General features: G+C 41.1%; 1 protein-coding gene across 4 annotated transcripts in view; it reads right to left on the bottom strand.

Moving 5' to 3' along the window:
- The window catches only part of adamts6 (ADAM metallopeptidase with thrombospondin type 1 motif, 6), a 66,176-nt gene that overhangs the window by 44,914 nt on the left and 8,958 nt on the right, over window positions 1–12,304 (bottom strand). For all 4 annotated transcript variants that reach the window (XM_035991854.1, XM_035991856.1, XM_031317815.2 and 1 more), the window contains 5 exons: window positions 11,691–11,914; window positions 10,728–10,811; window positions 9,289–9,434; window positions 4,846–4,889; window positions 1,638–1,743 (listed from right to left, as the gene is read on the bottom strand). In XM_035991854.1, coding sequence (XP_035847747.1) covers window positions 1,638–1,743; window positions 4,846–4,889; window positions 9,289–9,434; window positions 10,728–10,811; window positions 11,691–11,914 — 604 coding nt within the window. The remainder of the gene's footprint in view (window positions 1–1,637; window positions 1,744–4,845; window positions 4,890–9,288; window positions 9,435–10,727; window positions 10,812–11,690; window positions 11,915–12,304) is intronic.

Raw genomic sequence — 12,304 nt, 5'->3', positions numbered from 1 at the left:
GGATGAAACTCCGCTGCAGTGTTTTTTTTTTTTATACATCCTCTAGACTATTTTTACAACTGCCCCACAACAGAAGCAGAGACGAGACATAATAAAGGAAATCGCCATCTTGCTGAACTCTCTCGAGAGGGATACGTAGACTAATACATCATCATTATTTTGCTTTATATTCAGAAAGAAAGAGCCAGAGGTATGTGGACGCTGACATTTGCATGGGGAAATATGTGGAGATACAGTTTAAGAAGTCTGCACGGGGAGAAAAAAAAAGGCTACATACAGGTCTGGTGAACTCAAGTAGTAAGTATTGTTTGTTTAAGAGCAATTATTAGAGCACACACGGTTGTGAACGTGATAAAAGGTTTTGATATCATCTGAAGCAAAAGAAGGAATTCCATACGCAACAACCAAGTGCAACACTTTAAATATCTTCCAGGAGAGACTCTCTAAAAATGTGCACCGTTATCCCCATATTTAAACTCCAAATTCGTTGATTAAGGCATTATAATTCTCAAGTAAAACAAGAGGCAGACTATCTGCATATGGCTTGTTTGACTGGTCCAAATCACTGTTAATTCAATTTGGACAAAAACGAGAAAATTGTTGAATGCAACAAGATCTCATAAATCCCTCTTACATGCACCTTTGTTACTTTACTTGGATGTTTGAGCTTCAGAAGGATGTATGTGCAGAGTTTGACACTTGAAGGCTGTTGATTTGGGACATCAGAACTAGTTGGGAAGCTATTTGTGGTCTGAATTGAAAAACATATCAGACACAAATTATTATTCAAAGCAAGCAATTAGTGTTGTCAGTTAAACGCGTTATTAACGGCGTTAACGCAAACCCATTTTAATGGCGTCAATTTTTTTTATCGCGAGATTTACGTTCTTTTTGGCCTAGCAAACTTTGTCGGTTTTTTCACATGCTGTTGCAACAACTAGTAACGTTAGAAAAACTACAACACCACACCGGATCTAGCTAGACCGGAAACAAAAAAACAGGCACGCCGCACACACTTGTTTGGACTTTGCGAGCCGGCCAAAGAGTAGTAGGCTAACGTTAGATTTTGAGTGGATGGCGAGCGCGAGACGGCGAAATGGATGGCAATAAGATTCTGAATGGAAAGTTTACTTTTAAAAAGTTGCCAAATGGTTCCATTGACAAGACCAAAGTGATCTGTGTGTTTTGTCGTGAACTGAGCTATCATCGCAGCACGTCCAGTCTGAAATACCACTTGATGGCCAAGCACACAGCTGATGCCAATTCTCCGCCCCCTCGTCAAAGCCAGGCGACAAAAGCACAAAGCAAGCCAATCTACTTTTCCATGTTGATAAGAGCATTAAAATGAGAAAAAATAATGGGACAAAAAGAAATCAAGGGACATTTAGAATAGATAAAAATGTGCGATTAATTGTGAGTTAACTACGGCATTAATGCGATTAATTTTGATTACATATTTTAATCGTTTGACAGCACTACTTTTTATGTCTCTTAAAACACCTGGAGGGGACCTTTAAGCATGAATCAGTTTGTCTTGCATGAGACCCATCGACTTTGTCCCACCACTGCCATTCGCATCAGAGTGTAATATCAAATTTTACATTTTATATTAGGATCTTAAAAGTCTTAAAACTCACTTGTGGCCGATCTCGTGCGCGATGGTGAAAGCAGAACCAAGGCCGATGTCTTCATTGATGCTGCAACTCCTCTCCGGCTCGCACATTCCAGCCACTGAGGCCAAGCCTAGACACACACACACACACACACACACACACACACACACCAGACAAACATACAAACACAGGGTCAAGACGAAGCATTCTTAGGAGTCATGCTGATAAAAGGGATTCCACACATACGATCTGCTGTTAACTAGGAGGAGTTCCATTTAGCATCACCAGCTAGACGTCTTTTTTTCAAATTTCATTTCTTGCAAACTACAGACCACTGCTGGAAAATGTCTAGACAAGGGTTAGATTTATACTTTTCAATTTATGTAACAAGGGATCGCCTAAAACGCGAGCCAAGGAAGGGAATATAAGAACACCAACACCGAACCCCACCAGAAACCTGTCAGAAAATATTGATGTTTTCCTCATTTCAAAACTACAGTCGGAGAACAAGGGAGAGGGGGAGTGAAAAAGGGAGAGGAGGAGAGGGTTTTTAAAGTTGAAACCGCTCCACGATCCAGGTGTGGCAGGTCCTTTTTTCCTAAAGCCTGACAGGTCAGATCGGGAGACAGGAGGCAATTCTTCACAGATTACATCTACAGGTGACTGGAGAGTGGATCATATGACAGCGCAAAGCAGGTGTGTGTGTGTGTGTGTGTGTGTGTGCGTGTGTGTGTGTGTGTGTGTGTGTGTGTGTGTATTGGGGATTTGCAGTAATGTGTGTGAAGCAAAGAGCATTTTAGTCACATTGTTTAAAATGTTTTAAGGTTGAAGTTAAGAGGAAGCACTATAAAAATGGTGCTCAAGTCATTAAAACACAGACATTTAACAACAAAAAAACAGCAACAATTCTTTCTGAACAGTGCCACTGGTTGATACTCTGGATAATGTCCAGACCTCACTACTCAATTCGCTATAGCTGTCCTCAAATAAAGAAATTCTTAGTTATTCTTAGTTAACACTCGAACTAATCGGATAGTTGATTTAATCGACAGATTAGAGAAACTGAGTTTCTCCACAAAGAATCATGCAAAAGCACCACTTTAAATCTTGTGTTTACCAGAGATGTGCTCATAAGTTTCTTGGAAAAACGTCATTCGACTAATTGACTAAGAGAGGGCAGCCCTACAAGTGTCCATCCAAATTTTAACCAAATTTCCAGAAAACATCCGCAGCAGAAAATACGAATTAATGCACGTTTCTATCCACTTCTGCTATGTGAGTATTAGGAGTTGGACTTTTTGGCGATAATTCTCCAGTCAGTGCCATTAAACCACTGTTGAATTGACATAACTAAAGGAGCTCCAGTCAAACCTCAAAACGTTATGATTAATCCTCTAAGTCTGCTTCCATCGCATTTTGCTTTTATCGATACACCAACTTTTCCACCTAAATTTTTCCCAAATTCCAGCATCTTCACTAATGTTTTTTTTTTTTTATAAAAACGCATAAAAACCGGTGGATGGAAATACATTTACTGTCAGCTCAGCTGTTTTCAATAGTAGCTTCTTTCTACTGAGGAGGAGGCTGATATTTCCCAACCCAGGCAAATAAAACTGTAATTTGAATTGCTTGATACAACAAGGGGTAAGTATGATTTGTTTTAATTTGGGTAGACTGACTAAATTGATTTCAAGCTCTCAACAGACACAGTTTTGCAACTTGCAGTCAAAAAGTGATATCGACAAATGTGACACATCTGCATTTGCACTTGTGAGTAGCCTGCAAAGATCAGGTTTTGGTGGTCAGCACTGCTTCAGATTTCCTGTATAGTTTGCACGAACTCCCGGCCTCCCTGCTAAAAGTGGCATGGCTTTTGTATCCTCTTTACTAAGAGGCTAAACAAGAATAGACTCGCAAATCAGGAGGCCACTGAAGCCATTACTGCAGGGAAAGAGGGAGCCTGAAGGTGAAGAAAGAAAGAGGAGAGGGAGGGAAAGGAAGGAGGGTGGCTACTCTACGATTAGTTTAAGAATGTGTGTGAGAGAGAGTAAAGTGAATGTGTGTGTGTGTGTGTGTGTGTGTGTGTGTGTGTGTGTGTGTGTGTGTGTGTGTGTGTGTGTGTGTGTGTGTGTGTGTGTGTGTCGAGGGTGAGCGCAAACACACACACACCCTGCATTGCAAGTTGTTTTCTTAACACCGGGGTGGACTGTGTATTATCTCCAGCCCCGTGATTACTCAGCGACCCTAAAGGTCAGTGATCTGACCCGGGAGCATGATCCCCGAGAGGAGAGGGAGGAGAGGAGGGGATGTGAAGAGGAGAGGGGGAGAAAGGAGGGGGGGAGGTTGAGACAACGAGGAAGCCAAGCAGATGCCAGTGCAATTAAAGAGACCGGGGAATGTGACGAATGCGGTCAATCTGTCAAACCACCCCTGAAGTCACAATATTACCTCCAAGATATACTGTGGTGCCTGCGGGGCCTTTACAAAGATAAGATGGGGAAAGAAGGGCTGGGCGGGTGCGAGGTTTGGAGTGGGAAGAGGGGTTGAAGAGGAGACGGAGAGCGAGAGGTGGAGGAGGAGTGGGGGTCTCTGCCACTGCTTGCTGTCCTTTTTCCACCCCCCATCACAACCAGCATATCACCCACTCAATCTCCCTCGTGCATACTCTAACACTCCTTATAATTGTCCTTTCCGCCTTCCATTTTCCTTTCTTCTCTATCTCCTCTTTCTGCCCCTACTCTCCTCTTTATCTCTCTCTCCCCCCCCCCCCACCCCTCAAGTCTCCTTCCTCTGCTTCCCAACACATACCTTTTCCTTTCTCTCTCTCAACCCCCGGTGGAAGTGTAAACACCTTAGACAAACTGAGGTTAGAGGCGGAGGAGAGAGACAGAGCGGTTTAATAAACTGGAGGCCGTGTGAGGAGGTGACCACGGCTGTCCAGGTTCAGGGCTCGTGGCTCAGCCGACTGAGGGGAGTTGCCGAGGAGCTATAATAACACAAGTGAAAACATCCTTCTCATTATGTCTCACAGGAGCCGTCTGGTGTTTTTCTAAAAAAGGAGCCAGCGAAGGTTGCTAAATAAGGTTTGTCTGAGGACACGTTGAAGGCCGAACGTGAAAACGAAAACCCCTCCAGAGGGAGATCCAAAGAGTCATATAGTCAACAATCAGCTATGATTACCAATTTGGCAAGAACACACAAAACATACAGCGCTGTGCTTTAGTTCACTCACCTAAGGTACCACAGGGTTTGTTCTTGTAGGTGCAGATGTCATACCTAAGGACGGGGCAAAAAAAGAGAAAGAACACAAACAATTAAATTAACTTATTAACATGTACAGTATTTTCTTCCACTGGCTCTTTGCCATCCCATTCTTTCCATGTTTAATCACACAGTCTGGCACGATATAATCTCAACCATTAGCATAACAATACCATATAATGAAGTCATGACAAGTTTGGTTCTAGAAAACACCTGGTTCACTCCTCCATTTATAGCATTTAGCCTTTAGGAAATGTCACTTAGCTAGCACACAGTGCTTAGACGGGAATGTGAGTAAAGTGAAATGCTTCGCTCATGCTGTGTCCCTACTTTTTAACCCCTGTAATTCATATACACGTTATCCAATAGATGGGAGGGGGAAAAAAGGCCAGAACACTCTGAGCCACATCATACATTTCAAATGAATGATCCAATCATTCCAGAAGCTTTTAATCTATTAAAACCAAGGGCACAGCAAACTTAATTTCATTCTCCTTTCCCTCTCTCCCTCCCTCACTCTCCCCATAAACTCCTCTTCCCCCCTTTTCCTTCTCCTTCTCTCTCTCTCCCTCCCTCCAAGTGGAGCAGCTCCAAACCAAAGAGGTACAATCGTGACCTCGTTTTAGGACGTCTATTTGTTTTGATTTTTCCCCCTAATTTCCCTGTGTCTTTTTCTGAACGTGACAGGCCACAATCCAAACAAGGCGGCCTCAAAATGCTATCCGACGCAAAGGCTGCCAGAAGAAGCAACAGTCCGACGGAGGGCGCTTTAATGATGAAGGGTGAATCATTTCAATGAAAAGGTTTTGTGTGTCCTGCAGGAGATCCACATTGATCAACGATGGCGAAGAAATAGCAGTGGTAGAAGATACTGATTCTAACTACAGGGATGATGTCTGCTTCCTGTGAGCCTGGTTATAACAACAGACAGTGAAGGCCTCAGACCTTATGATAATATGATTATAAGTGTAATAGTAATTATATTCAATTGAGTGTTGAGATGAAGTTGGAATTAGTTTCATATGTGTAGGAGGAATACATTATACTCAGTCTCACTTTAGTAAATACTTGTCAAAAGAGATATATAGTAAGAACAACAATTATTAAAACAAAATAATCATAATATAATTTATTATATATATATATATTTATATATATATATATATATATATAATTTATATTTTTAGGGCTTGGATATAGGGCTGCAACGCACCAAGGAGATTGTCGGCCATCGGTCAAAGTTAGGCTGACGGTGAGCGTCCGTCGCTCTAGTTCTTGCGGTATGTCAGGCACCGTCGCTACTCGTCGGCCTTCGACTCCCTTTTTTCGGCCGATTTAACATATTGAATCGCCGTCGGGGCTGTTGGTGAGAGGAATCCCTCCGATGGGTTATACAGCTTAAGCGAATTAGTGCACGAGAAGAAAAACAGTAATGAGTAAAACAAGCAAATTACTGTTGAGAAGGCACACGCAGAAGGCTCCTCTCCTTTTTTCATCTTAATCTCATCTGATCAATCCAATACACAAAAAGCTGTTTGATTATGGATAAATCTGAAGATGATTTACTTTATTAATCGGGCATCACAGTTTCCTACAGAGTGAGTTTCATTTATTTTGTCCGACCAACACCCTTAAACCTAAAGACATATTCAGTTTACAATGACATAGAAGAGAGAAAATCTGCAAACCCTTACATTAGAGCAGCTGGAGCCAGAGAACGTTTGGTGTTTTTGCTTGACAAATGATCAATTAATGGAGTAATTATTTCAAATCTACCTCAATCACTGATCCAAAAATGAAGAAAAAAACCCTCCAAAACCATCAAGTAAATAATTGTCCTTTGAGCTTAGTGCTGTGTCAACCACCTTAAAAACCATGCTGGACCCTTTTTAGGTGCATTCCACCATTGCAAGGAATGTCTGATTGCTCCTCCAGACATGGTGGTTAATGAGGGCTTCCTGGTGTTTACCATCAGCTATTTATACTATCTCCAATGTTAGCATCTCTGAGCTCAGCTGGTTCCTCCTCTGCACAGCTTATTATCTCATTATCTCTCGCCTACTTTTGCCTTGTTTTGACTCAGTATTCCCCAATATGTCACCATATGGAATCACTGCACCGAGGTATATTATGGACATGCCCTCCTACGAGCAAGAAAGGCAACAGCAATGTTGAGTTTCTCCAAAACTTACTCTATGCCACCTGCTAACAATGAGGAAAACTGCAGTTTCCCCTTTTTAGTCTTACACCTCATGAACAGCTGTACAACTGGTACCATAAAATAAAATAATTTATAACTTGGACTAAGAGTCTACAATACTGTAACGTTAGGCTACTTAGGAGGACGGCACTTTAGCCAAATGCTAATGTCCTAAAGCTAACACGTTGATGTTTAGCTGGTAAAATGTTTCCCATGTTCGCCATCTTAGTTTAGCGTGTTAGCATGCTAACATTTGCTAATTAGTACCACACAAAATGTACAGTTTTGCAGGTACAAACTAAAATTTTGATCTGATTTTATTTATTTATTTTTTGGACCATTTTAGCTCATTTATCTTTACAGTTTTGCGAGGTCCTTTCAGCACCGAGCAAAGCCTTTAAACCAGGACACTTTCATTTTACAGCACATTTACCATACAGTTTGGTCTCATTGTTCTCTTTAATTCTTTATTCTTCTTTAATTGTGTTTCCAGCAGCAGCAGGAAGCTGTTTATAGGAAACAAGCTCTGATAAACCGCTAGCTTACCAGCACCAAACGGCACACAAAGTTAGCAACTAGATAGTGAAGAAAGTAGAACATATATCAAGCTAGTTGTTGGAGACTAAAACAAAAGCTAAAAGAAGAGAAATTGTACACTTACATTTGACAGGTGGCCAGAAACACACCTCCACTGGGATTATAATGTTGCCTGCTAGATATGTAACTAAGTTGACATTTGTTTGCTAGTACGTTAACTATAACTTTAGCTATAACAACTTTATACGGCTTGTTCTGCCTAGTGGTCACAAATCGATTCAGGCAGCTCTAAATTCTGTAATAGAAATGGTAAAATTACAGGTAATCTATCTGCAGCTCTAAACTGCTGCTACTATTAATTTCCTTTCCTTGTAGGGGGCATAGTTTGGCATGTTTACTATGCAGCTCTCATTTGTGGATTATCTGCAAGTTGCTAAACATGACTGGGTACGTTTGTGAGTTTATGAGACACAATGAGATGTTTGGCATCTAAAAACAATTAGAATAGAGTTCATCATCTATCACAGAGATAAACCTGATGATCTTTTTGCATCTCAGACTCTACTGAGTTGCTGGTTGCTGCTGGTGCTAAACTAGCTAAAGCTAAAACCTCCAATAAAAACAGGAGCCAAAGGAGCAGGAGAACATCAACTGCCACACAACAAGCAAGAGCACACTAATGATAGAAAGGCTGTTTTGTACAGAGCCCAGAAAGTCAAAAAGCTTGGCTTTAGCAAATGTCCATCACAGAACATCATCCTCTCTCTAGACAAAACCAGTGGGGGGGAATATACAGTATATACTTCAGTTGCTAGGTTGTGTGGCCAAAACAGTTCTGGCAACAATGCAGCCTATTCCAGGTAATGACAGAGTTTTGCTTTTTTATGGCAGTGTGACAGGTACAGTAAGTCTAAACACAGCACATTTAGTTTTCCCTGCTGAGGTCTTTATTCCCATCAGCTTTTACATTTACAGGTAAAGTTTGTGCACAAGAACTGGACATTTAGAGGTTTCAGTACTGAAGCTGCTGGCCACCTCAAACAGCTACAGTCTGAAGCTGAACCGTGACTCGACTGCTTTTAAAGGTCTGACATGCTGCTTTTTGGATGCTTTTATCTAGGCCTTAGTGGTCCCCTAATAATGTATCTTAAGTCTCTTTCCCGAAATTCAGCCTTGGTGCAGAATTACAGCCACTAGAGCCAGTCCCACATGTGTCTGTAGCTTTAAATGCTATTGAGGAGGAGAGAGGGGGGGCAAGGTGGAGGGTGGGGGTGTGGCCTTGACCAACCTTCCTCCTTATGAGGTCATAAGGAGGAGATTCCAGATCGGCCCATCTGAGCTTTCATTTTCTCAAAGGCAGAGCAGGATACCCAGGGCTCGGTTTACACCTATCACCATTTCTTGCCACTGGGGGACCATAGGCAGGCTGGGGGAACTCACATTAATGTTAAAAAACCTCATGAAGTGAAATGTTCATGCCATGGGACCTTTAACAGCACAGAAAATAACCTGCAACCTATTTGCTCAAAATGAGAAAATAAGCGCTACTTTCTCTGAAGTGTCAGTGAAGTAACAACTGAAACTCTTACTCTTTGACACATGAATCCATGCTGGATCAGAAACTGGTGAGTGAGCAAAATTGTGGTCCATTCCCCGTAGATGTGAGCTCAAACTTACCGGGTGATCAGGACAGCGTTGTCATGGTGAGCCATCCCGTTTTCAGGAATGCTGTTGCCGTCGCTGTGATGAGACAGAATGGATTTTTGCCACTTACAGAAACTGTCCAGAGACTTGTCAGCATGGTGGTTAATCTCCAGGTTAGGCTGCAAAAGAAAACACAACACACATGCAAAACAGTGCAACATGATACTGTATTCAAAAATGTTGATCCCGCACAAAACTATTTGTTACAAATTATTACAACTGTTGCGTTGTATCGAATCGTACGTCTTGTATAGCATTGTGTTGTATCGTATATCGATATATCATCATATGTCATATTGTGTAATTTCATGTCCTATCATATTCTGCCGTGTCGAATCAAATGTTTCGTATTGTGTCGTATCTTTTCGTATCGTAATGTGTCATGTCCTGTCATATCGAATTATGTCATATCAGAAGTTCTGTAATATTGTGTCGTATCGTATTGTGACGTATCGGATCAAGTTGTGTCTCATTGTATCGTGTCATTTTGAATCATGTATTGCCTAATGTCATATCAAATCATATCGTATACTGTACTGTATTCCAATTCAACTTGAAAAGATGCTTTTCATGAATGAATTATTTGGAGGCGTACTGTACTGGGATCAGAGGGAGGTTTAGAGGACCAGTTGTTGGAACAGCTAAAGTTATTTTTATTTGATTTAAGAGAAGATGCAGGAGGAGTTAGATAAGTCAAAGAAAGAGTAGAACAAGGACTTGTGATTATTAGAAAAAGCAGGAGACATGGAAAGAAAACAAGCAGGAGAAGAAGTTGAGGAAGTTGTAGCAGAGTCTGCAAAATGCATCTACTTCCATGAAAATAATGGGTTCAACTAAAGGAAACCATTGCAACGCCAACCGATGATGCAGTGCCGATTTCAGCTGATTGATTACAACACAATACTGAACAACTCAACAGCCCATCAGTGAGTCACTTTTACCATAAAGTAATTGTTTTGTAATCTGTGTGTTCTGATATACTTCCTTCCCTTTGGATCAAAGTGCAGCTCCACTTTACATGAAAACTTTTTTTGGACCCGATGCTACGTAAAGAGCGGCTCTGATCCCTTTAGAAAAAAAACAGATGCTAGGACGGCGCTCTGTTTCTCCCATCACACATACATACACATGTACAGTGCATGTAAGAATCCTCAATCGAGGCTCCCTGAGGGAAGATGCCTGAGCACATCTTTCATCTGAAGTGGTGGCCATATGGTGAATAGTCTCTCTTCTCTCTGCCCTTCAACCACATAAAATACTGCAGCTCACTCACACCAAGCGTATCAGTTATACACTCACTACAGGTGAAGGTACAGACACTAAAAAATGAATGGATGATTCAAAGTAAGTGAATGAATGAGAAAAACAGCAAAACAGACAAGACGTCAGGGTAGAAAGGGAGTTTTTCTTACCTGATCTTCAGTCAGCACAATCAACCGGGTCACAATAATGTTCACAACATTTCCTAGACTGGCATCACGGTAAAGTTTGGCAACCTGACCTCCAGAAAAGAAGAAAAGACACAAAGTCAGACAAATTGTGTCCATATGTCACAACATCTAATCTAATTAACAATCAGGCACTGTACCACATTACTGTAGTATACACAGTGGTGGAAGAAGCATTCGGATAATTTAGCTAAGTAAAAGTACTAATACACACTTTGAAAATACTCCACTACAAGTAAAAGTCCTGCATTCAAAACCTTACTGAAGTAAAAGTATGTAACGCCTGAGATGTTTAAGATTATGCTTATTAACTCCTTTATATACTTGTGCTGTTGTATAGTTTAATCTACAGCAATGCATATTCATATTCTATAAGATCATCATATGTTTGCAGCGTCGCTGTCCTGTGAGAACCACGTATCTGTAAAAACTTTAAAAACTTTTCATGGTGTAAGAAAAACAGCCCTGCTTTCTGCTTTGTGACGATGCATTTTCCAGCTGATCCAAGAGGCTTTTTTAAAGACTTTATTTAGCTTAAGAAGTAGGAGAATTTTCTCAACACATAAAGGAAGACTTCATCCTTCAGTTTATCACAAAAATTAAACATCATCAACACATCTGGAGATACATGGTTGTCACTGCACAGGAAGGGGGTGAAAAACTGTCATTTAAAAAAGTAACTAAAGCTGTCAGACAAATGTGGTGGAGTAGAAGTTTAAAGTTACATAAAATGAAAATACTCAAGAAAAATACAAGTCCCCTAAATTTGTACTTAAGTAAAGTACTTGAGTAAATGCACTTAGTTACATTCCAACACTGGATATCCTATTAACAAAACTGGCAACAACGGAGATATTGTACATTCAACAGTGAGGTAGACAACAAGAACAATAACAACATGACCAAAAAAAATAGGCTCAAACTTACAATATTCATTACAGACAAGATGTAGTGCTCAATGTCTTTGCGTCCGTGGTAACCGACCATCATTTTATCAGCAACCACAAGCGTTTCCACGAAGCGCTCGGTGCTGACCGAGCGCCTCTGTCTGCGTGCGGCGCTTGAGTGCTCGCTGTCGTTTCGGGGTCCGGGGGACAAGTGGACAGGGGAGGGTGTGCTCAACGGGCAAGGTGCACTGCTTTTAATGAGGTCTGTGAACGGCAGGAAGACAAAGCAAAGTTATAGTGAATTATGAACTTCAAAATGATGACGCATTATCTGTTTGAGAGAGAGCTGGTCTGTGTATGGTAGATGCGCATAGGTAATCTGCCCCTTTGAACCTTGCAGCTAAAGCCTTTGCTTTATGACCCAGATGCTCTGGGGGAAAAAAAAGTTAAAAGATGGTACATGTTAGGGCATGCAAGCTTCCTGGCGATGACAGCCTTTGCTGTTTCTTATAAGACCTTGGCCCAAATACCTAAATATCCACCTGGTTCTTTTTCCAATTCGTCATATCTCAGACACCGGAGTTGTTTGAATCTTACAATCTGAACATGATTGTTGGTTCTATAAATAGGATTTGTGCTTCTATAAAAGTCAGA

The sequence above is a fragment of the Sander lucioperca genome, chromosome 14 (genome assembly GCF_008315115.2).
Source record: "Sander lucioperca isolate FBNREF2018 chromosome 14, SLUC_FBN_1.2, whole genome shotgun sequence".
Classification (NCBI taxonomy): Eukaryota; Metazoa; Chordata; class Actinopteri; order Perciformes; family Percidae; genus Sander; species Sander lucioperca.
The sequence above is the reverse complement of the archived record's forward strand: the minus strand, read 5'-3'. Positions and strand labels throughout refer to the sequence as shown.